Source organism: Vanessa tameamea, chromosome 16 (genome assembly GCF_037043105.1).
Source record: "Vanessa tameamea isolate UH-Manoa-2023 chromosome 16, ilVanTame1 primary haplotype, whole genome shotgun sequence".
NCBI lineage: Eukaryota > Metazoa > Arthropoda > Insecta > Lepidoptera > Nymphalidae > Vanessa > Vanessa tameamea.
In genome coordinates this window covers 8,659,408-8,687,016 of record NC_087324.1, presented here as the reverse complement: position 1 = coordinate 8,687,016, position 27,609 = coordinate 8,659,408, and the positions used below count along the sequence as shown (strand labels likewise).

The following is a 27,609-nucleotide window of genomic DNA, read 5'->3' as shown; positions in this document are numbered from 1 at the left end:
TTTAAAGGTATTAAATAAAAATACTTTTCTTCGATACCCAATTTATTAATATTAAGTTATTCGACAGCATTAAATAAACAAACTAAGTCCAGACGGGCACCCAGTAATACATATACGACAAATTCACATATATCCTAAACTCTATTTAGACATATTTAAATAAATGTATGTATGTAGAGCGTTACATGAATCTACGATCTACATAATGTCAATTGACCCAGCCTATATAATAAATATAATTAATCAATTAAATCACCAAGGTTAGCCTTTCCCCCTTAAAAAAAAGGAATAATTTGAAGTTATTCAAATAATACCTTACTTTAAAGAACAAAATATAAATACATATAGTAAATAAATAATATCGTATAAGTCTTTCATCTCGTATATTTGCTTTTAATCTCAAGAACATCGATTTTTAAATAGAGATATTTTTATACGTTTATGTAACAACAAACAACTACAAAGTTATAAGGGTTAACTATTATGTTCAATGGACAATTTATGATGCGCTTACACTTCCGCCGAGACAATTAAACAGTTCTAATATCTTTATAAACTTATTAAGAGTCTGATCGCAGAACGGAAAATTGGGATCATACACCGAATGTCTCACCGAGATGCTTATCGCATCATATTATTGACATTGGTATATATTTACAAGAATATATAGTTTGATATATAACATATAATTTATAAAAATAAAGGCATAAAATTAATTTCAAACTTTTATATTTTAAGGAAGAAGATAATATTTAACATCATATCACAGTAATATAAGTTACAAACATAGTTATAACTCAGTAAATAAATGATCTATATAAAAATATCCATAGAGTAACCGATTTAAAACGTATTCGAGTATTAACTAGAAATTGTCTATGACTTAAACGTTCCTGAGGAGTTCGTCTGATGAAAGCAGGCCGTCCTGAAAAAAAAAAATATTATTCATCTGTTCAGTATCACAATCATTGTCGGACTGTTGGTGATTGGTCATTTTACTTTCTAATTTCTATATCTTATGTATCCGAGTACATTTCACTATGCACAACTAAATACATATATAAACAATCATACAAAGTTGTATTAAGGATAAAGGAATCAGAAAAAATTGCTCTATAAAAAGTGTGTTTTCTTACGATTTCATATGAATTTACATTAAACATTACGCTCTCCACGATAAGGGTCTACTAGATATTGTAAACCGCGATAAAGGTAGCCAATGTTTTGATTTGATCATCTCAAGATATCAAAGAGAAACATACGATTTAAAATGTGAACGGTTCAAAATATACTTTTGTTGACATAATAGAAAGCAGTAAAAAAACATTGTGTATAAAATGTTCCATATACCTCATTTCATTCATTTCATTCATTCACATCATACAAATTATAAAAACTGTATTTAAAAATAATTATATTATTTAATAATATTTTCGTTTTATTCGAAATACTAATTCAATTATAAACATTTATTAAGAGTATTACAGGTCGTTATCTTCAATTAATAATTTCAATGTCGTTTTCGTAAAACCGTCGAATTTTGTTGATAAAGCCATTACATGATTAAAATTATTACCTGATTAAGGTCGATGAACTTGCGAACGACGGATCGGCCGAAGTCGGGGTTGTTAATCATCTCGTTGACAAACCAGTCCAGGGGGATACTAACAAACAAAATTATAATATCGAGTAAATTTAGAATATAGATACTAAAAAACTCACATTTATTTTCTATCTGTGACTTTTTTATAGTCTACATGAACCCTATAGTAGAATTGTTTACCAACATTCAGACGCAATTTTTAAGCTACTATTGACTTTTTGCTTAGTCGGGAAAACAAAGAAATAAATTGTGGGGAAAATTTATGAAGATAACAGTTATCAGCATCTCAGATAAAAAATATAAAACGTAAGCTAATAAATAAGACAAATAAAATAAGAAATATTAAATTATATATCTAAGGCTTGTTACTATGTCAGCATATGTGTATAATATGTTTCGCTTTATTTTAATAGATAAAAAAATAAAAAGAATGACTTATTCTATGGTCAAACAGAATTAGTACCAAAATTTAATGACTTTCATATCTTATTGTTCAAAGATATGTATAATATACATGTACCTACATATTTATCTAATAGTTACAATAAGTCAGCATACAAAAAAAGTGCTTAAAAATCACGATAGGTTTAATCATTGTAAAGTTACTAAAGACGATGTAAAAAAGTTGTCTTATCTTAACCAGATTTGTTCGTCTGAGCCTTATTGTTATTTGGTTTCCGAGATTCTTTGGATTAGTATTTGAAGTCGGAACGAGAGGACTTTTAATTTTGCTATAATAAAATACAAATTTATATATGTAAAAAAATGTCTATCTGATGAGTGCCACATTGTTCTACGGTCTAGCTTATAATGCTACATATCCCGTAGACCTGGGATCAAGCCCAGGGTCGTGCCAATAAAACAGTTATAACACATAATCCCGTTTGCCTTGCGCTCAAACTCTCTCCGGTCATGTTGGGTTGGTACACCTTTACGCACAAAGTCGTAGTAAATTAAAGAAATAATACGTTTACTTACTGATATTCTCTACGAGGCGTTATTCTGTAAGCTTTGATTTTCTACTTAGAGATACTTCAGCTGTGCAATTCTGTAAGAATTCACTTCGTATCTCACGCGTGAAAATTTGATAACCGACTTACGGTAATACGCCGTTTTGATACGTGTATCCTAACAATTTTATAATTAATTATTATTATAGTCAATGTCACATATCACAAACTGACATTTCACGCTCGTATTCTGCGGTGAATTTCGAGTTTCCTCTTACAGAACATCTCTGCAACTGGCTAGTGTGATTTTAATTAAAAATGTAAACATCAAAGCGACAATTAATAAATCCGTAAACAAACGAGTCTTTGAATACAGGAACACAAATTAAAAATAAATTCCAAACAATGAAGTACGTTTCCTGGATTTCACTTAATATAAGATACGGATACAGCTATCACTAATTTATTTACTGCTTCCTTTTATTATAAGATAATATCATTTATTTAATATATAATGTGTTTTACTTTTAACCAAAAATTAGACTACGGAAAAGATCTGCTAATGGACTTTTTTTGTTGTTTAATTTCAGGTAAACTTTCTCCTTATATCATCTTATAAGCTTTTAAAGTTAATTCAGCTTAAAAGCTGGCAGCGTAAAAGTATCTGTTAATATTATAAGATTTAAAAGATAAATGAAAATACTTAGTTCTTTGTTTATAAAGCCTTGTTAAATTTGGTTTGCTACTCAAAAATACAATTTTGCAAAAAAAAACCTATAATCGCAAAGACAAGGGACATTAGCTCTTATTTCCCATGATCGGTGCTGCGTTGGTAATACGAGGAATGATTTATATTTCTTACATAACCGATGTATCCAGCCACCACTTACATCAGATGGCCTATTCGCCAATCAGTGCGAAATCTTATCATACGCACTCGTCGCAATAAAACATTTAAATTGAAAAAATTACAAAGAAAAATACACTTGGAACAATTCATCAAAGTTTCATCACAATCGGATGAATGGTTTGGAAAGCATAGAGAACGAATATACAAAGAAACATTCACTCTTATTCATTAAGATTCGTACTAGAATAAGCAATTTGATATTAATAATCTGTACCAAAAAGAATATTTTAAGGGATTAAGATTTTTTTTATTTTAGATCCTAATGGAGATTTTTTAATATTAAAATATTCCTTATATTTAAATAGCTCTTCGGTTATCATATAGATATTATAAAACACAATACCATTTACAGAATAGTATCAAAGTTTTTGTCTTAGTCTAAAAGCCTTTTTTCGGTAAACATAAATAATAAAGTCATCTCCTTCGTAGAATAAAAGACGAAGAAAGACCCGTCGTCTAAATTTCTATTGAATTTTACTTTCTTAAAACTAATCCCGAATATCTGTTTTGTTCAGAAATAATATTATCTCTTTATTATTTGCATATTAATATACTCCTTCTTATGTATTCGTAACAAATTACTATATAAATACTTTTATACATATGAGCCGAGAGTCCAGTGGTTAGAACGCGTACATGTTAACCGATGATTTCAGGTTCACAGCGTGGTGGAATATGCTCCAAATCTTCTCCTCAAAAAGGGAGAAACTTAACCCAGCAGTGGGAAATTTACTGGCTGCTAATGATCAATGAATGAAAATGATACATATTATATAGTATGAAATCACATAGGGTATGAAAAATTGTTCGTTTTTACAGGAGATCAAAATAACATTTATTCGATGATTAGATTATAAGATTTATATGTATGTTGTATCTAACTGCATATTTTTTAAATTCAATTTTAGCAATTTCAGGTTCTTAGTTTAGTCATAGAGTCTCGGAGTCAAGTTTTAGACTAGGTTCTCATTACCAGCTAGTGAATATTGGAAAGAGGCAATGTTACACCGTATCTCGGGAAACATATAATAGGTACTTTTTGTTTAGCGCCTGATTTTTGTTTAATCTTATCGGTTTTTTGACTCATCAGACTATGGAAGTGAGGAACGTGCCAAATTACTTATAATAACTAATAACTAAAGATTGATTTTTACCTGTCCAATGTCTTCTCTTCGGCACCATCTTGTCCTTCCTTCTCTTGCGCTTCGAGGTTTTCCCAGAAATTGTCCAAGCCGTATACTGTCAAAATACACATTATTTAATAATTTAAATAAAGATTGTAATTTAAATCTACGTGTAAAAACTTTTAGTATTCAAATTTAGATTCAAAATTATAAAAAAATGCATTTATAAATGTAAATTTTCATACTTTGTATACCTTCATAAAATATCGAAAAAGCGAAAACCAATTACTGCTGCATTAGATGCATAGATTAATTTATTATATGCTTTCAAAGGACTTACAAATGTTCAAATCTCACTATACCACAACTGATAATAGCTTTTGAATTTGGAACTACGTTTTCTTTTTATATAGGTAAGCAAATATGACGGGCAAATAGTCCACCAGATGGTAAGTGGTCCACATCCAATGTTCCACCAATTTTCGAAACGAATATGTTATATCCCTTGAGCCTTTAATAATACTGGTTCACTCACCCTTCAAACCGGAACACAACATTACTAAGTACTGCTTTTTGATGGTATTATGATTATACATAAAATTATCTTACTTATTCATTACTTACATAACTGTCGATCTGAAAACACCTAACTAATAAAATATATAATCAATACAATATAATAGTAATACAATCAATAATTTCGTCGTAGACAAAACAACAATGGAAAAATTTTGACAACACCACAGATTAAATTGTAATAATCACTACATGTCAAAATATACAAGCATATATTCCTTATACATTGATACAATAGTATTAATATTGCTTTAACTTTTAGATTACATATAACTTAAGCTTACCAAGCGTTTATCAATTTTTTGGTACGGTCAGTGCGTTATCATGGCGTTACAAATATTTCTTCAAATGTTTTTGACAACGGCCCAACGTGTCGGGTTAAACCTGCTACTTACGAGTTTATTTACTTCTTCATCACGCAAATGCATTTGTTGTCCGTAAAAGACAAAAAGCAAACAATTAAAGCGATGCGAAGTATTGTTTTGTTAATGTTTAGTTTTTGTTGATGCGTTTGCATGTTTCAAATATACAAACCAATTCCCGAGGCTTTATGAGGAGATGTGAAAATTTATTACTTTATTATTAGACGTTGGAGCATCAGTCGTTTCGTCCAATATTGGAAGCGAAATATTATTTGGATCTTAAGTCAAGTCCAATATTGGAAGCAAGTCACCAATATTCCATTATTGGATTCGTATTATTATTTTAAGCCTGATATTGTCATGAACTCGATGTACCTCCGATTCCTGTTCCCTGTCTTTTCCCATAACCCCTCGCAAACAGTACGTTGGATTTTGGCTGGAAACCACCTCTGGTCACTCTTACTTCGTCGTCTGGTATAATATTCGTACATAACATGAAAGGTTATTGAAACATATATATATTTTTTATTGAAGTCATTTTTGTATAAAAAATAAATTGGTTTCATTTTATATAATTCGAAACGCAAAACCTTTAATTTTATTTTTTTAATAATGTTTATAAAATAATAAATTTATAGAATCGTGTGTCAATTTTCGATTCTTAAACATTGACCATTGTTCTTTGAGTCAATGATTTGATATACTTTCGAGTATTTTACCTCCATTCCCCATTCCCTCTCTCTTGCCATATCCTCTCGCGATAAGTACGCTGGAGTTTGGCCTGAAAGTGCCTCTGGTCACCCTAATTTCCTCCTCTGTTAGAATGTCAATGCAATTACTTTAACCGAATTCTCACGCAATCTTGAGAGGGATTCAGAAAAGCGCCAATAGATATATAAAATTATTTTTATTTTGCATTAATAGTACGCGTACGAATTAATTTTAAAAAGCCTTTTTTATTTTCTATTACTGAAGAACACTAGTAGCAAGCGTGATCTTCACAATTATGAAACATATATTTTTATTTATTTATCAGATTTTTTTTTATAGAAGCTTGGAAGCGTTTAAGCAGTCGACGGCTCGCTTGTTACCTTCCTCATTGAGATCATCGCTACTCCTTTTGCCAAATTCATAAGCCACCATCAAGGGGCCTTTAGGGTCAAACTTCCTGCGAACTGGTTCATCTGTTGAAGTAGTGATTTGTGCAAAGTGTAATGTATATGTTATGTTAATATGTATGTAATGAGTTGACATGGAAGCAAATAATCCGGTCTACGGGTTACACGATTCTCTTACATTCGAACATTTAAATAAGCTACATATTAGAAGAGACACTTAAAACGGGTTATATCATTGTTCTATGCTAACACTTCTGTCGTTTACACCTTTCGGTGACTATAGTGTAACCAAATAATTTTGAACGCATCATTAAAATATTCATAAAATATTTTTCAAACGAGAAACAAAAGCTTAGGATCACAACAGCTTAAACTTGAAACTTTCCACTTTAGCCTTTGGGGCTTCGTTAAAATTATAATGAAATAAAAAAAGAAAAGCCCTCGACTAAGACAGAAACTTTCAATCTATTTTATCTCGTAATAAATTACATTTCATTGGCTCCAACGACATACAAGCGGCGGACAAAGAGAGCTAATCAGAAGGTTTTTTAACCAGCCCAAATGGATTTTCTTGTTGAAGCTGTACTGTGTACTTGTATTAACACAGCACTCCTTTGCAATTTGCTGGTCATTCAGCCACCGGAACACCGATTAGGTTCTTTATTGTACCTTCTGTATCCAATTCGAGTGTTCTTTTGCCAAAATCTCTTGCTATTCCGACGGAAGGACTCTTAAATGTTGGCGTACCGCGATTTGTGCGATCCGACGATGTTTGATGATCGACGTCGCCTTAAGAATAATGCTTTAATGAAGTGTAGTTCTTATTTTGTGGGAATACAGATAAATACCATTTTGCGAAACATATGATGAACTTCTTATCAATGGAAACTGTAGTAGTAACATACAGGACATACGATATACGTACCTTACCTACATGACATCTTTTGGCGATATTCATACCATAAACAATACTTATTATACCATAAAACAAATTATATTACGATGGAAATCAATGATTTAAATATATTTTATGTTTTTGAAGATATTCAACATTTAAAACTTACTCTAACAATTTGTTTGACGTAGTTGCACTCCAGTCCTAAGCATCTCTTTGTGTAAGATAATAAAACTCAAAAGGAATTTTCTTCTTAATCTGTTTGATAAATAGTTGTATTAACTATCTAACAATTGTTTTATATAATAAGTAGTCTTGTAAGTCATAATAATATTTCAAATAAAAAATATGAACCGTGTTGGGACGCCTAATAAGTGCGAAACAACAAAATTATTTGAAAGTCGCACAGTCATTTGTAAATGGGGACGCGTAAGACATCTAATACTATCATATAGCGTGGCGACACATTAATAAAATATAAAATGAAAATATGTTCTGGTTGTATGTTTAAGACTTAGAAAAAAAAGTTTCGCGTACTTATGTACGCGCTTAAGAAGTTTTATACTGCTTGATTGTAACTAAAATCTTTACTGAAAATAAAAGAACAACAACTTCAAAAATTATAAACATGTCATTTTAAAGTATTTTGTTACTCACGTTCAGTCCTAGCGCGCTTTCCGAAACCTCTAGCTGTCATCATTTCTACGTTTTTGAAGCCGCGGGTCGGGCGTTGCTGCTTTCTTGTGAGCCGGCCGTCGGGAGCGCCCTCGGAGACGCAGAGGCATACCGCCACAAAAACTGCTAATACTGTTATGTTCATGACTGAAAAACACACTATATTGTAATAAGCCTCTTTCAACAAAATTGTGTTTATCGTTTTATGTTTTTTAAGAAAGTGATTGTTTTATTCATCTGTTTCTAAAACATTAAATTTGGAATACGCGGAGCGCAATGAGTAAACATTAGCATTTAAAATTCCTTAGTCAGTTTTGAAAATAAGAGAATCAAAATAGTCTTTATTCTATCAAATCTTCGATCATTGTGAACCGATGTTGGATATTTATCTTAAGGATATATTTTATTTCAACCCGTTTAGTTATTAATGTTTAATATTCAGAAAAAATACCATCGGCATTTGCATTTATTAATATCATACCAATTGTTCATAACGTATAATTTAAAATAATCAATATCATCAATTAAAAATCGATCGAACTACCACTGCAGTAACACCACGCCTAATTTCCAGCTATGTCAGCTCGAGTTGTTTTTATAACAAATTGTCAACGTTCGTCACCGCACGTGCCTGCTGAATCTCACAAAACTTAGCACTTAGTGCAAAAAGACGAAACATAATGGATCCACTCGGACGCCATTTACAAGGTTTGCCTTAAACTAATGTACTGTAGAATTTGCTCAACGCGAAAAATATAGAACAAATTCACTGCTCTTAAATTTGTTCTTTTAAAGTCACCTGTGAAAATGTCTCGCTTAACTCGATTACAAAGCTACAAACGATAAGCTGGAATTTATAAAGAAAACATTGGATTTATTGAATGTATTCTTTCTCTCTAATCTTTACGAACACCATTTATGAGGTTGCTTTAAGTTTAAACGAATTTACTGTAGAATTTGCGGAACGAGTACCTACCTAAACTTTACAACTATGTAACTCTACCTAAGCGTTTATAACAAGAGAAAGTTGCGGCATTAAGTTTATCGATTTTGACCCTAGTGTATTGGTTTTAAGAAAATAATTATTGAAAATTTTAAAAACGTTTTCATATTTGGAACATATTATTTTACTATTATTATTTCCAAATATTATTTCGTTAATGACACTTAATTACGTCAACAGATACCAAATAAAAAATGTAAATATATCGGTTGTCATGTAAAAAATAAAAAGTTACTGAACTTTTTTTGCCAATTTGCATAATTATAATAAATGATGAAAATTACTTTAACAAACTATTATAATTATTCTAGCATTACGATTATTTGGCTTTCTGAATAATACCTCAATTCAAATTAAGATTAAAAAATATATATATAATTCACTCTTTTGGAAATGCCTACCTTACTCAAATGTACGTTTTAGTAGTAAGTTATACTCTACAAGCTAACAAGGCGTGACGTGCCAGCAGGTTTATGGGTCATTACAGGAACACTAACTCCACACTCAGACTTTTATAGTTGTCACATAGAGAGCGCCTGTTAGTAGGCTTTTACGGGAAAGTAATAGATATCTCGAACAATATATATGTAAAAGTTGAGGCTACAAAAACGATGAAACAATATTTCTAGCAATAGTTATACGTTGTCATTTTAACATAATGATATATGATTTTAACAAATGTATAAAATATAGACTATAAGTCACAATACTTAGTGAAAGACTCTTCTCCTCCTAAGGGGAAGGTTAAGTGTAGCTTACTACTGTATTAATACTGATTTAGTACGCGTCAATTACACGTAACGCAGAATGGATGGAGATGGTCAGAATGTACATCTTAACTGATGATTGCGGGTTCGAGCCCAGGCAAGTACCTACCAATTAATTTCCATTTGCTTAATTTGTCTTTATAATTCATACCGTACTCGATAATGAAGTAAAACATCATAAGGAAACTGTCACATGTGTATCCACGAATTGGAGCAGCGAGGTGGTATTAGCTCCAACCAATCTCCTCAAACGGAGAGGACGACTTAGCTCAGCAGTGTAGCATATTCTGTATACCCTGTTACTCTATTTATTACAATTAGTTTAGTTTGGTCTTAGTTCGTTTGCAATTTGCTATAACTAAACAGAAACTATTAAAGAAGCCTTATTAGCTAATCCAACGGTCTATCTTCGATACTGTTCTATTAATATCCAACTATATTGAAATGACGGGCTATTTAAAGAACATACTTTATTAAAACCATTAATCGTATAAGTGTGTTATAGAACATTTATCATGATATTATATTATTTGTATTCTGGTACCGATCTTGCTTACATTGCTTGCAACAAATTGTTTGCAAGTCAATCACGTCTAAACCGCCGGACCTTTTCAATGCATTACGCCCATTATTTCATTTAATATATTTAATCAATGACGAGTAAAAACTTTGGTGACATTGACGTTTTTTTTTTTTAAATTAATCAATAAGAAAGGTGGGACGGCATTCCGACGCGACCGGAGAAGTATCAAGTTCGGGAGCAATGTCTTTACATGTTTTTCCGAGAAACAGAAGTATAATGTTAATACTGATAAATTCTAAACAGAAAAACTTAATATTTACCTTGAGATGTAATAATATAAAATAAAGAATTTAAGAAAAAAGCTGATAACTGTACATAACATATATATGTTTAAAAACAAATTTTATTTTAATACTAAATTGAATTAAGAATGTTTTCAATACTTATCCCATAAATTATCGTGATATAATCATATATATTGAGTTATCGAAAAGTAATTGTTTTTCAATGCGATCGAAACTTGTATTTAAATAATATAATTACCATGGACTTCATCATTCTAACTTAAAGTTTGATAGAGCTAAGGCTTAAGGCAAAAGAATATGGCTAAGAAATAATGATTACCTGGAACTAATCGTAGTGTTACTTGATGCTAAGGCTTTGTGCAAGTCTGGGTAGGTACCATCCAGTCATCAAAAATTCTACCGCCAAGCAACAATACTTAGTAGTATTGTTGTGTTACGGTTTGAAACTTGAGTGAGTCGGAGTAATTACAGGTACAAAGGAACATACCAACTTAGTTATCAAAGTTGGCGGCGCATTGGCAGTGTAAGGAATGGTTAAAATTTCTTACCGCGCCAATATCTATGGACGGCTGTGACCACATACCATCGGCTCATTTGCCCGTGCCCACCGACCAATTTCATATAAAAAACATTATTTTTTTATGTTCTTGTGTTCGTACCTCTTTTACGTAATTTTTACATACAACTTTTTTTACAAACAGTAGTTCCTGAAATTTTAATGTTAGATTATCTGTTATACTATAAAAGTATATTTCTAATGATAAATACATGTATATCCTTGTAATTAAGTTTCAACAATTTTAGATTTGACTTTTTTATGAATATAGAATATAGCCATTACATTTTTCTTATAATATCTATCACATACATTGTTTTTGTTTTAAAAACTAGTTTCAGCCCTCATCTCCCACCCACGCGTGAGAGGTGTCAAGTATAAATCGTAAGGTATATATCATTTTCAGTATGCAAAATATCGTGATGATCGGTGAAGCGGCTGAGACGTGAAAGCGTTACTGACAAACTAACTTACCCATTTGTAATATCAGTTAGGATATGTATGTATCTTGTCTAATTATATTGAAATTTCTAAACGTGCATTTGACATGCATTTCAAGCAGACAGTACGCTCAAACGAATAAATATGGTACCTGCGTCTGTTTATTTAGAACGTACAAACATTTTCAACTCTGTTTATGTAAATGTTAGACGTTTCGTACTCTCGTTTGTATGTGTTACTTTAGAAAACGTTCATTTATATCCATTTTGAAGAACACAAACACGTATATAACACATATAGTATATAATAATATATATTTTTTGCGCATTTAAATACAATCAGATATTTTCCTAGTGTTTTTTACTATATGGACATTTTGAATTCGAATTTCATAAATAATAATATTATATCAATTCATTCAATAATGAAATAGAATATGTATCTCGTCAAATTAAATCTTACCTGTGTCTAACAGCTCTTCAGTAAAAGTTATCCATGATATGAACTATGAGAGCCGCAAGGTATTTATTTCAAAGTAATTTATGTAGAAAATGTTGAATTTATTTAATGATATACAACTATATTTAAAATGTACCTACTTCATTCGTTTTTAATTTCTATAGAATTATTAAATATATAAATAATAATCGAAAAATGAAATATTATTATTAAAAAAATGTTTACGCAAACGGAGTATATCTCTCTCTGCTATCTAAATGATATTTGATTGTTTAATACTTTAGAAAAACTATTTCAAAATAATGTCTTCTTGAATTTAAGACTTGGTTTTCAATACCATGTAACTTTTAATTTCAATATTTTTTTCATTTTTATATATGTCATATAAAAACATATAAAAACTAACAACTTAACCACTGCTGGGCTAAGGCTTCCTCTATGCGTTTAGTGAATACACAGGTTTCATTGAAATAGGACACATGCAGGTATCCTCACGACATCTCCCTTTCATCTCATCCATCTCGGCTAATATATAAATAAAGAATTAATATAATAAATATCACAATAAATAATTTTTAAATATAAAAAAAGCATCTCGACTCACTTTAACATCTACGTGTCGGTGTATTTTTTTGCTGTAGTCTAAGCTTGTTTATATTATGGTAATGCGGTAAATAGTCACGAAAATAAATTAGCGGTAAAGTAATTCACATTCATAATCCTATTGCTTAATCATATTTTTTCATTATCAATTTACGTGGTACATCGACTTTGACACGTCGAAAGATATTTAATTAGTACATTATTATTACGACAATTGTTAAATATTACATTGTCATATAATTCATACTTTATAAACTTTAGTGGACAAACAGAAAATTTCTTAAAATAATCCTTGACTTACGATATAATATACACAAAAAACGTACATTAAGAACATTTTATGCGGTCAAATAAAACGTTAGAACTTTACAAATTAAGCAATTCCAAAATTTAACAACGTTCGTTTGTACAGATTCTATGAATGTAGTAATGTAGACTTCAACATGAAACACTATTTGTTTTTTTAACGGCCACTGTAGCCAATACTATTACAGAAGCGAGCACCGAATGTACTACAGGACTATATCAATGTTTTTAATGAATGCAGAATGCGCTTGGCGTACTAAAATTTGTCAGTTATAATTGGGCAGTATACATACATAACGTTAGTAACGTTTGTTTTGGATATATGACGCTTTTTATATTACATAAGGCACTAAATCATATCTGACCTCTGTTTTCATATAATATTCCTCGTCAGTGATAATAAATAAATTTCTTTCTTGCAATGCATCTGCTGGAATTTGTTATTACACAAATACAATATAATTTAATATAAATATGTATATATTTAATATTTACATTGAACAAAAAAGTTTTATTATACACTTCGTATTATAACATAGCGACGAAATTTTGAATCTTAATATTCACTGGTAACAAACAGAGTATAAATCATATTTTAATTTCAATTATTACAGAATCTCTGTCTTTGTAAATATTCCGAGGTTACTTCTACTTGTTCGGAAGATTGTCATTACAGGATAATCCCATTATCTTCTATTCTTGTACCATCTCCGAAGTTTATATTACGGTTTTTGTTTACGCCAATATTAACGAAAATTTCATACTTACTGAGGCTATCTGAAAGAATGTAATTACATTAAAAATTTAATTGTATTTGTTTATGCTTTACAAAATATAAAGTAAAACGTTTTTTATTTAATAAATATTAAAAGGCAGACAAACAGATGGGCACAAATTGGTGCGTGATGTCTACAGACGGCAGTGTGGGAAACGCTTAACTATTCTTTACACTGTCCAATTAGTTGCAACTCTGGAAACTAAGAATTCAAAGAACAAAGATGTGTAATACTTTTCCATAATAACACCAACCGCTTAAACTAAAGCATTACAGAGTATTTAGGTGTAGAAAAACTCATGAATGGGTGGTATCTATCCAGGTAAACTTGCACGAAACTGTACCAGCAAACACAAAGCCCTATCCAGCAAAACTTTTTTAAAATATAGTATTCGGCCATTGATTTTGACATGAGATTATAATTTATATTTCTTAAAACACTTATTTAGTGGTCGCATATGATTCTCTTCCAGTACTTGTTGTACGAGATATTCTATCTACATTCATAACACGAACATTTGTATTCAAAAATAAATTGAAGAGTCGATAGAAACGGAAATATTTAAAACAAAACTCAAATTAAATAATCTTTACAAAACACTATCAAATATGACACTATCTCAATAGAGAAATACTAGTAATGTAAAAGTTCGTTGTTTTGCATTATCAAGTGACGATCTTTCTTTTGAAACGACGATGATGAATATCGAGTTGTCTTATATGCGAGTGAAACCATATAACACTCACGCAATACAATACCGGCATCGCAATAAAAAAGGACTTGAAGTCATTGTTAGAATACTATGGAACATAAAATACTAGCTGAGCACATCACTTGTTTGCAAATGGAACTATTTTCGAAATAATATTTTTAAATAGGATGAATTTATAAAAATTTTTGGAATGTTATTTTACAAACAGGTTCTATATAAGCTGCTTATTCGTATTTATAAATATTTCATTACGATTATCAATATTTCGCGCTTTATACGTGAATAGTCTAAATTTAATGAAATTTCATTCACTTAGTGCCTAAGTATAAGCTTTATATATAAGCATTACAAAAAATACGTCTTCTCATTTATAATTATGGATAGACGATACTAACGTTTAATCGACGTATTAAATTGAGTCATTATGTCAAATGAGTCATATAAAGATTGCAGAGCAATTTAATATGTCTTTAATGCTAAATCTTATAGTTTAATTATAACATTATTTTATTATAATAAAAAATATAAAATCTAACTTAAAAAATTCAAAACAAATTAAAAATAATCAAGATATTACGTCAGCATAAATATCGTATACATAAATGAATTTGAACCGACCGAGCTGACTTTTTAATATTGTATTGTTGTTTTTAATTTGAAAATTTCCGACAAGATTTTGAAAATAGAGGTTTCTGAAAAAAGATGAAGAATTTTTATGTGATTATTACCCAATAAAACACACTTCAATTACTAACAATTTGATTTATAATGGTGTTATGTTACAATATACATTATAACAAAAAAATGTTATGAAATAATTAAATTACCGATTCCCGTGAGAAATGTATAAAGTGGTTAAATGATAATTATAATAGTAGCCAAATATAACCGCACCCAAATAGAGCATTATGAGAACCTACAAAGGCTTTATAAATAATTATATAAACGCACCGTCCAAAATTAAACACCAAGGTCGATTTAATTACATTTTACATTTATAATGATCTCCCAAATTACATAATATGCCTGTAAATATCGTGTTGATGGAAACGATTGATATAAAAAAGGATCTTCATAATTGATTGGCTGATTCAAACTATGAAATTTGTCGTTTCAGACATAAATAAAAAAAAAGAAATATGTTGAACATTTTTCAGATCTCTATCTGGCGTTTTTTCAGATTAAATAACATAAATAAATATTACTCAATACGTAATATGGAGATGATAAATATTCGCATGTTCATGTTTAAGCAACATCTTAATCATATTTAAATAACTCATATTCAACTACATGTAGTAGGAATGTTCGTTGCCCAGCATTGATCAAGTAATTACTAACTTCGTTTCAAGTAAACCAATTTACACGATTCAATAGCACCTTTGATTCTATGACTATTGACTACGACTAATATAACTGAGAAGGATCATCTTGCCACCTATACTGCAATTACAGACCGGATATTGAACTTAATCACAACCCCATCTATATAATTTGTTAAAGATTTGAAGCAATTATCGTCTTCAGTAGCCATGCAAGGTGGACTAATGACAGTAAGTTATCAGGTTAATATATAAATTTACGATCGTCAGATAAATAACTTTTCCAAATTCAAAAGTAATTTTTTATATAAAAACAACATAAAGTTGACATGGACACACAAAAACAACTAAGGGAACCTGTGTCTAATTTCAATGAAATTCTGCCACATGTGTTTCCTGACACACATTGGTGGGTGGTCGAATAAGCTATAAACCTTTTCCTCAAAAGGTGAATGGGCCTTACTTTTATTCTTAAAACGAATTCAGCTCAAATTTTGCACAACTTATTTACAATGTTTATAATGTAAATTTCTTCAAAATTATAAATATCAGCATAATTAAAAAAAAATGCTAATAATTATATTATTATTTTGTATGAAAAGATAAACTGTGTTAATTTTGATCTTAAAAATTATTCACCCTTATTAATCTAAATACTACAAACGCTACGAAATAGTTCATTGTATTTTATGTATAACTTGAATATCCTTTGAGTAATTAAGCTTTAGTGGGCAAGTTTAATTGATCAGAAGCAGTTTACTTTCCCTCAGAGTCTGTTTAATTTAAAGTTATTTGATACCAAATTATTTAAATAAAGTTTTCTAAAATAATATTTTAATAAATAATATTTACACATAGTTTACATATATTTTTTTACATAATATTTAGGACGTATACAGGTTATGCATGTTGCTTCTGAATACCCTTAAACCAATATAACAAACTATTTTAATGTTAAAGGTCTTCTTTAGTTTCTAATAAAAACCTCTTTTGTTAAACCTCTTTTGTGATCACTGAACCAGCTCTTTTATGAACAAAGACGGATATGTAATATGAATTATCTTTTGTTTTTAGTATAAACATGGAAACTTTAAGAACCTTTGGTAGAGAAATTTAGAATTTAAATAAAAATGTTCTTCACATACACCAACGCTGTTTGCTTATGAATATTATTTTTACAATGTTTAAAATATGTTCTTACTTAAAATAAAAATGATAAAAGAAATAATAAAATGCAATACAATTTAAAATTTAAAGGGATCGGATGGCTCAGCGGGGATAATATGTATATATGTAGAAAAAGAACTAATCGAAAAGTTCAAATCTTAAGCACTAATTATTCGTACCATAATTTTTGTTCATAATCTTGCTCCTGGTATGCATTCTATTATGTCTAAATTTTCTCCTTAATAGGTGAGGAGAACTCAACGGTGACATATACGGAATGTTACTGTTATTCTTTTATCTTAAATCTTATTGAGTATTTGTACAAATTTCAAAATATTACCCTCACTACAACAAGATCTTATGCATCACAAGCAACGCTTAATTCCTTTTTGAATTAATTCACAAAGCAATCTGGCTTTCCCAGAAAGAGACCACGGATAATATTACGTATTCCTATCTCATTAGAAAATGATTTCCTTTCAAATAAATTTAAATTAAGAACATGAAATCTGATGACTGGAATGAACAATGATATTTTCATTTAGAAACTGCATACACTTACACAAATGTATTTGATTGAAGATTACTATATACGTCATACGTTATGTGAGCTGGCAACACTACAATGGCAATTAACAGGAATCTGTTTGTATAATTGAATTAAGTGTGACTGTGATTTTTTTACAGTTACTATCAAATCACTGTAAAATCAAAACTGTATCTCATATGATTTTGATATTTTTAAAACTATTATTGTCTAAAAATAAATTCCTTAATCCGCATATTATATTAAAGATGACAAACATTGAGGGTCGAAAGGGATTATATCATCCCAATAAGCCTATATTATTTATATTTAAGCTCAATAATCTTGGGTAAGTTTCAGACCGAAGATTAAATACCAATAAATATTTGCTTTCTAAATAGATGGTAAATAATTCACAACTCATTTGAGATTTGCTTAGGGATTCTGAGATATTTGCCCTCCTATATAATAATTCTAAGTAACACAGTGTTATGCGTTATTTTATGATATTAAAACGAAATATATAAGAAAATGGGCAATTCATGCACTATGTTAATATGACCCAGAGATTATCACACGTAAATCTTAACCGATGTTTGTTTCAAATCCAGACAAGCAGTAGATACTGAACTTTCATGTTCTCAAATTGTGTTTATAAAAAAATTTTGCAAGACTCTAATATGCTATCAAGTGTATATCTTCCAACATATACAATAGGTTCAAAACCTTCTTCTTATTAAGGAGAGGAGCACACCAATGGGTCATTTATAATTTGATACTGATTACTTTTTTATATATTTTTTTTATTTTAATTGCACTTTTACCTTTTACAATTTGGTTTACATTTATCAAAAATAGCTTTTTTGTATTACTTTAGTATTCATCGCATGATGTATAATCAAATATGATTAAATACTAAATTATGAATGGTCATTGTTTATGTGTTATTGATGCTTGTTTTATGCAAGCTCTTCTGAACAAAGGGTGTGGCTGGACTTTGACCAACACGCTTGCCTTAACCGCTCGCTCGAATTTAATAACATTATTTTTTAACTAGGAGGAAAAGTCACCTTTATATACATCGGTGGTAGGGCTTTGTATAAACCCGTCTGGGTAGGTACCTACACATCACATATTCTACTGTGAAACGGCAATACTTAATACTGTTGTGTTTCGGTACGGTGAGCCAGTGTTACTACGGGCACAAGGGACATAACATCTTAGTTTCCAAGGTTGGTAGCGCATAGGCGATTCCATACGATTTCCTTACGAATGGTTAATATTTCTTACGTGACCATTCACCATGTGATTGTGATGAGGTGGCTCATTTTCCCGTCCTCATAAAAAAGCACCTTATATTAATCTGGTTATTAATCAAAAAACTATAAAGGTGATGAAATTAAAAAAATAAATGGTAAATATAAGCTACTAGAAATACCTTCATGTAATTAACTTACCTTTTATTATTAATTAATAAAACCGTCGTAATACTCGATGAATGTTCACTTTACGTTGACGTTCGATAATATTTAAGCGTAATTGTATTTCAACGCGCTATCATTTTATATTTTAAAAAAATATTCGAAATTTGAAATGAATAGTAATCTCAATTATAATACAAAATTTCTTATGATTGTAAAAAATAATATGTTTAAAAGAGACATACCTATGTCAACTAGATAATAAGTCGATTTATAGATAGATAGAGTCTTTATTTCCTATTATTTTATTTAAATTAATATTTATAGACACATTAAATATTGTAAAATAAACTTCCTAAATTTATAAAAGTAAGGAGCATTATAAAAGTATAGATTACCTCTTTGGTCTACTTGCTAGATATAAGGCCCCAGATCCCGAGGTCAGGATGGGCCTGGGGTTTGAACATCGAACCGATAAAAATAATTGGGTTTTCCTATCGAAAAATTCACAGTAAATCTCAGTTCGGATTGTAAAAGTGAAGGCAGTGCATCTGTGTTTGCGCAAACACTATAATGTGTCCTGTGCAGTTAGCTGATCACCCTTAAGATTGACCGCCGAGACCGAAATCGGTCAGGTCGACATCATTAAATGCTTAGGAAGTATTGGTAGTCATGATTTTTTTTTTCATGTAAATTAAAAACTACAGTTTTTTTGTGTATGACTGATTTTTGTGATGTAAACGGATATAAAAACGAGATATGAATATTCGTGATAGTATTCAAATAGATAAATGATAAAACTCCAAATTACATTTAGCCGTATTTAATTAAGTAACAAATAAAAATAATAAGACCAAAGAGAACAAACTAACAAAAACGGAAATTACAAAACTATTGCTCTACTTATAAAACTCTTTGAAAGCATATGAACACGACTACAGCATTTTCAGCGTGGGACAAACTACAGTGAAATTGCATAGACAAGCAATTGACACTCATCACGTTTCAGACTAAGCAAACGTACCTACATGATGCAATTACATCCAATACTTGGAAATGGAAATCTACAACGCTTTGAACATTGATACCATACGTCATAATTGCTTAGCAACCTGAATCAAATTAAAACTTTAGTAATATTAAGATTATTGACTACATATGTGTACCATAAATAGTAAAATTTTGATTTGTTAAGAAAATATTATTGTTATGAATGTCAATATGATTTATATATTTTATTTTTATAATACTTTATAAATATTTATTTGGGATTATTTGATGTCATATGTTTCATTTATTTAACAGGGAAATAAAAGAATATAACATACCAACGCAATCATTGGCTATCCGAAGCGTTAATCAAGAACATTTTTAAGAAGAATATCTATATAAGTTACACTCAGTTAGTAAGTAGGATAAATAAAATTGATTTTATTGTACCTATATGATTATTCAATGTAAATAATTATATGATTAATGGAAAATAGTACTGAGGCCACCAAGGGGCCCTCAGCTAAGTCAAAAATAGACGATAATGCGAATAAATACCTAATTTTATTAAATTAAACAGATCGTATGGTTTGCCCTGCGAATCCTGCAATTAATCAAAACCAATCAATTCATTTAATTCAAGTCTACATTCAGGTGTGTCTTAGGTGGGCCCCTAAGTAGTAATAGCCCAGGGCCTCCTAAACTTATGGTCCGGCCCTGCGGTTCTCCTTACATGGATCCATATAATACATATATGTACATATCAGTGGCAACAACTTTAATATACTCAATGAAATGATGAATGAAGTATAAGTACTTTTGTTTTTTGAATAAATTGTTCAAAAAAATAAAATTATGAATAAGAATTTTTAATAATAAATGGCATCAAAAGATAAAATAAATTGAAATTAATCATTTTTTTAACTTTGACTTTAATTTTGAGGAACACTTCTTTTATAGTCGAAACATTTTCATTAAATCTTTCCCTTGATAAATTATCTCGTTAAAAATCCTAAATCCACGATTAATCCTATTAGTTTCATTAAAAAATTCTAGTTAACTTTTACAGGGTTTCTAATAAAATCTGATAGGTCAAATGAATTAAATACAAAGAAAAATACAACTCTGTCGTTTAATACAATAAACGTAACAAAACCACCTGTGGCGTAAAGACGGTTACAAATATTATTTCTACTGGATACATTTATCATTTTAAACTTCAAATAGTATTAAAAATTCTTTCTATATTTTACTTAAACAATGATTGAACAATGTATTTCGATCTCATTTAATAATGTACGTAATTATCGTGACGACATTTTGAAGTTTTTTATTTTAATTATATTGTATTTTACTTAAGCCAATCACAATTTTTCGAAAATATTTTCGTTTTTCGTAATTATCATACCAGATCTACTGGTTGCCAAGAAGCCAATGTGATTATAAAACTTCCATATTAAGGCCTCACTTTATTAAAAGATATTCCATTAAAGTTATGAAAACGAAAGTAATCGCAGTACAAATGTAAAAATTATGCCGCAGTGCAATATGCGACGACATTGACTACAAGTATACCTTACATTTGAAGAATATATGCATCAAAATAACGTAACACCGTAAGTAGGTTTTACGAAATTCCATAATATAAAATCTTATAAAATATTTCTGCAGGAAATAAAGTTTCAGAAGACGAATTACCTGTTTTTGTAACTATTTAGATATTATAATAAATAGTATTATATTGCTTCGTAGTTTTCGAGCTAAATGAAAACCGATTATTTCGCTTAAGTCTTGTATTTAACTCAATACGAATAATAATGAATACGCTGCCGTATCTGATGTTTACTTAGCTCTATTGCCGAATCGGTTGAGTTGTTAATAACGTAATGAAGAATCTCTCATTAATTACCTTTTCATATAAACGCTGTATCATTCCCTTTTTAAATGAACCAACTCAGCATCCATTATTTGTTATGGATTAAAAGGCCCAATCTAAAAATATTAATTTTCTATAATTTTAAATAACAATAAAATTACTATTAGTATTTATTACGGTTAAAAAGATTATAAAATACACAGACAACTGAGAATACAGAAAAATAACGAACCAATAAGTTATTCCGAATTGAAAAAAGGCTATCTAACAAAGTATTGGCGATTTTGGTAACAATATCATTCAATTTATTATAGGTATGTATTGCAATCAGCTAGACACAATCGAAATTGAATATCATAAAAGTTAATAAATATATCTGAAATGTATTGTAATAAATGGTTTTTTGTGTAATCCATATTTTTTTTTTATATTTTCTCCTTTAACCAAATCAAAAGTTTGAATATTCACGTGATATTGTACCACGCATACTACACCACACTGGAGGAATATTTATGATTTTTCTTTGTCATGGAGATAGTATCTCATATCGTTTTATACATTGTAGTTTTACGCCGTAGAAAAATGTGAATTTTCGAAATTTACCATACAAAACATATCTATCAATCTATACAAAATATATCGATTAATCTGGAAATATTTCTTGAATAAATATTTCGAATATTTGAAACATTTTTAAAGTATAATGCAATAACCCTTTAAAAATTCTAAGTCTATGTGAGTGAAATACCTTATAAAAGCTTTTCATACAGAGGAAGACTTTTATAAAGTCCTCGGGACGAACTAAACGTGCGATGTCAAGCCGTTAATATATCTTCCAGGTTATTTTTGTTAGAAACAGGAATGGTTTCATTCCGTTCTATGTTAAAACTCTATAACTTACACGCTTTATATTGTCAGAGTTCTATAAGTTTCTACAAGTTCTCCTGTGCGACCGTAGTATGTTAAACTTAGTGTTAAAACGACGATCTTAAATATAGCCAAAGTATTAATCTATGTTGCTTCGTAGCCTGATTACGGTGCACATCCTGAGATCCTTGTTTAAAATTCCAGGTTAGGTAGTCAAAATATTTGCTTTCTTTCTTTCTTCTTTTGATATATCTCTGGGTGGATCTAATTGTCATTTCATCTGGCTATAAGACCGGAGACATAGGGAAGCGAGCATATTATGTGTTTATTCAATATATATTAATATATACTTTGCTGTAAGTCCTATGAAGTTGTTTGTAATGCCTATGATGTTAGTTATTTTTATTTTAACAAATCAAAATACTTTTATATTAGCACGTAGGAGTGAATGGACCACTTCCTCGATTTAAGTTGTTTTAGAAGTCCATACTTCTTATAACTTTACTAAAAATATATTTCATTAGACACGGCTAGTTAATTCAGGACATAGGCGAAACTAGCGAAGTTAAAAATAAAAACAAATTGAAACATAATAAAGCTCGTAAACTTTTGATCTAAAGAGCGTTTGAAAAACAAGTTTTAGACTCCTGATGTGAGTTTGGATCGCGAGTACATTTTCACTTTGAACGAATTAACCTTTGTACTTGAGTCTGCTAATGCAGATAAAGATAATTCTTTGTTTACTGACTTTTTGAATTTCCTTTCATATGAAATACTTAATCACGTTCGAATTATCCTTAAATTTTTTTATCAATTTTATTATAATTAATCTTGTGACAGAAATAAAACATGTTCGCGTCATAAGCGTTTCCCTCGATCATTACATGAAAACGTTGCTCTCTAAGGCCGTGTAATTTTACTTGAACATTAATTTAATATATATTGTTTTGAAATTAATAATATTTTTACTCTGTGTAGTTCTTTAATAAGAAATATTATTAACGTTGTTCCATTATCCATTCTAAAGAGTTTATTCCACAACGGCGATCTGATTGTAAAATTATTTTTATATCTGAATTTAATCCTTACAAGCTAATTTTCCTGTTTACAGATAAACGCCGTAAAATTTTAAATTAAATTGAAATAAAAATCGTTAATATTATTTATAGATAAGAATGACATTTGTTTTTTATAAGAGTATTTTAATAAAACGATTTATTATACAGATAACACAATACAAATAATTTATCAATTTTGTGGAAAAACTGAGAGATAAAATTATTGAAAACAAGCAACCCATCGTAATGTTTTATCTAAATAGAATCGACTAATATATATTCTTCGCCAGAAATGCCGTTATTATTACTTGTAACATTTTTTCTGGGATTATCCCTAAGATAGATATTTGTAAGACTGATTTATTTCTATAGAGGCATATTAGGGTCCTTATATTTAAGTAATAGTAGTTTGATACCAGAACCTATCGCTTAAATCCACGATAGATCAGTAAAATATTCTTTTAGTACGAATTTATTCGAAAATACAACAATAGTATCATTATAATATTATTTAGTTATACTAACAATTTGTAAATGCATCGATCTATTCAACATGAGCAGATCAAGATAAAATTAAGAGTAATTAAAAGGAAATATGATATTACATATATATATATATATATAATTAAACCATTATGCTTCTAATAATATTGATTGCTGAGAAAAGTAAACTATAAGGCATAATGTTTATCTTAGTTATCGAATTAATTATATTCTATATTGCAAACTTTTTAGACGAAATATTCTATTAGTAATTGTAACTTTTTTAAATACTTTTTCTTCGTAATCATAATTTTATTGTATAACAATTAATTTTAAATCACTTGTTAAGGCGACATACGCATACAATATCATGAATTTATGAATTAGTTTGTCGGTAAATTCAGTATATTAGCATCGGTTATACTAACCACGGCTAGCTTAGACTTTTTACAAATTTGACTTTATTTTACAAAACAACACACAATTTTTATTGTACGGCATATCAACCTAAATAATTATCCTATTATATAAAGCGGAATGAAGTGCTCATTTGTTTTAAAAGGTCTACATTCAAGATCTATTAAAGCAATTTGTTTTTCTTTGTTTGCTCTTAAAAAGCTATATATAGAGAGAGATCTATAAGTTAATTAGATAATTTAGTATATACATTATATCAACTTGCGACCGACGCAGAAACCTTTATTCGGGAGAAATCGGCGTTGCTTGTTTGCTTAGCTTAAATCTAATTAAATTTTATAGTTGAACAAGTTACGTTTTTTGAGCTGTAAAATTATCAAAGTAAAAACTGATGTTTTTGTAATATAATAAAATTTTGTAATATTACCAAATATAAAGAAAATCTATATGTTTTAATATTATAAGCGAAATCACGATATCTCCGAAACTATAATTCCGATTGACTTGAAATTTAATATATTTGCATGAATGACTAAATATAAGATGTAAAATAGGTAGTGTTCTTTGATTAACTTTGATAAATTAATCCGAAGTCGAGACGGACAGCTAGTATTATTAAGAGAACCTTTACCGAAGTTTTAATTAGCCGGATGGAATTCTGCTACATATGTACGAGCGACAGAAAATACCCAGAAATGGTTATAGTTACATTTATTTTTTGTATATTTCTTATATTAGTTATAATTTTATAACTTAATTCAAATATAAGAATATATCAAAGCTATATAAATCACAGAACAAATGAACTGGCTATAACGAACGCTATTTATATTGATGTTTTATAAATGAAGAAATTTTACTATCAATATATTTTTTAATTCTACTCAACGAGCTTAGCACATATTAGTCCGGAGTCAGTACTATTATTATAGTTATATTTTCAATGTATTAGGGTTAGCGCACAGATAAATAAATTTTGTCTGCGAGACGAAAGAGTTCTTAAAGTGTTTATATTCTTCTAAGAAAAAACAAAACGCGCCAATTTATTGCAGCGTATTTCTCGTGAAACATCTTTGTTTCAGCAGATATTTATAGAAATTAATACTTATTCCGACTAATGTGGATGCTTGCCTTTAAACAAATCTTTTAATCTTCAGCTTAGAATTTCATGAAATCCAATATTAAATGTTTCAGTCCATTTTCTCTATCTACATGAAAACAGGATTAGTAATATGATACAACACTAGAATGAAACGAAAGGTTCTAATTTTTGTAAATTAATTTATATCGGTATGTTTTTGTTTTTTCGTATTCTACTAGCTTTCATGTGCGGCATAATTCTGAACATGTTCATAGAAATTACGACAAAAAATATTATTTTATTCTGTTCGTACTAGGTGCTCATTCCGGCAACAGTTCATTTAATTAATTTATATTTGATTGACAGTTTCTGATTACTACAAATAAATTTTGTTTAATTGACTTCCTAAAGATAATATTAATTTAAAGAAATATAAAAAAACTATTGATCAAAGTTGAAATGTTTCTCCTCGAAGGAACAATACATTCATAAAATATTTAATTTATGAATGTTACGTTATCAGTTTTTAACTTTTAATTTTAATATTTATCAGATTTTAATTTTAAAAAGGGAACGTGTTCGTTTTATAAAGAAATTATTTTTAAATGACCGATAGTTTTTACCCCTTTCTTAATGCCAAAGGTTTTATTTTATTATAATTTATATAAGTTAAGGTTCTCAACCTATATTTGCATGTTATAAGTATAGAATGAATTAATTTTTTTATAATTTTAAAAGTGTATTTGATTAAATTACGTAATTATATTTTCTGAAGCAATAACGCACTATAAATTTTAGATTTTTTTATCACATAATTCAATTATATAACCAATTGCTTTTATTGTGTATTGTTAAATATTTTCATTTATTTTTTGTTTTAAATCTAACTGACAATATATTTATTATATATTATATATATATATATATATATATATATATATATATATATATATTACATTATTTTGTGTTCTACATTATAATATTTATGTTTGAATTAGTAAAAGATATGAACTAAAAGTTTTAAGCAGAAATCACTATAGATATTCAAGGGCTTACAATAGTTTTACTTTGACTATTTTAGCCGGAATTAAATGAAATATTTGATTATGTTTACTTTACGTCGAATCATAAATCAATTGTTCACCAATTCATAAATATATATTCTATAAAAAGTAATTATTTTATCGACTTTTGGTGAAATAGCCGTAAGAGGAATTTATATGTGGATCGCATCACATAGGTCAGCAAGCACCCTCGACGCATACAGTGGTCTGATAAATTAAAAATAACTTTTTACTTTACTATATATACCGCTTTTGTCAGTATAATTCATTATATACCTTTGTCTATAATATATTGTACGTGTTTGTAATTAAATAATAATCTTTTTAATTATTTTTTTTATTTTCAACCCCACATATGGTCTCCTAAATCCTTCATTACTAAATATCTTTAAATTCCTAATGAAAGTTTTTTTCTATGTCGAAAGCTTATCACTAAAACGAAATAACCCTATCAAATATAAAAACCCATGGATGGAGTCCTTAACTTAGACGAACTTACCTGCAAGTTTCGTATTGTAACGGGCACTTCACTGACAGAACGCGTGAGGCGCGTAGTGGCTCAACCCGGAATGGCCTAGGCGGGCCAGTGTGGTCCGTTATATAGTACCGCGAGTACGTAGCGGTTGGTCTCCTGCACGCCGCGCCCAGCGTAGGCGTGCGTAGGCCCCGGCCT

General features: G+C 29.3%; 2 protein-coding genes across 2 annotated transcripts in view; both read right to left on the bottom strand.

The window, feature by feature from the left end:
- Pdi (Protein disulfide isomerase) overlaps positions 1–27,609 on the bottom strand; it is a 340,404-nt gene that overhangs the window by 44,345 nt on the left and 268,450 nt on the right. The gene's annotated exons all lie outside the window — the stretch shown is intronic.
- On the bottom strand, positions 24–27,515 carry LOC113403030 (allatotropin-like). The gene is made up of 8 exons (XM_026643439.2): positions 27,436–27,515; positions 8,196–8,360; positions 7,313–7,432; positions 6,617–6,709; positions 6,245–6,340; positions 4,618–4,702; positions 1,577–1,664; positions 24–925 (listed from the first exon to the last, which is right to left on the bottom strand). The coding sequence occupies exons 2-8, from the start codon at positions 8,356–8,358 to the stop codon at positions 884–886; spliced, it is 687 nt and encodes a 228-aa protein (XP_026499224.1). The 5' UTR covers positions 8,359–8,360; positions 27,436–27,515; the 3' UTR covers positions 24–883.

Coding starts and splice junctions, on each gene's coding strand:
- LOC113403030 (XM_026643439.2), bottom strand. CDS start 8,358: ATGAACATAACAGTATTAGCAGTTTTTGTGGCGGTATGCCTCTGCGTC. Junction 1,665..4,617: donor GAAGAGAAGACATTGGACAG/GTAAAAATCAAT, acceptor TTTGTTTGTTAG/TATCCCCCTGGACTGGTTTG. Junction 926..1,576: donor AGTTCATCGACCTTAATCAG/GTAATAATTTTA, acceptor TTTTTTTTTCAG/GACGGCCTGCTTTCATCAGA.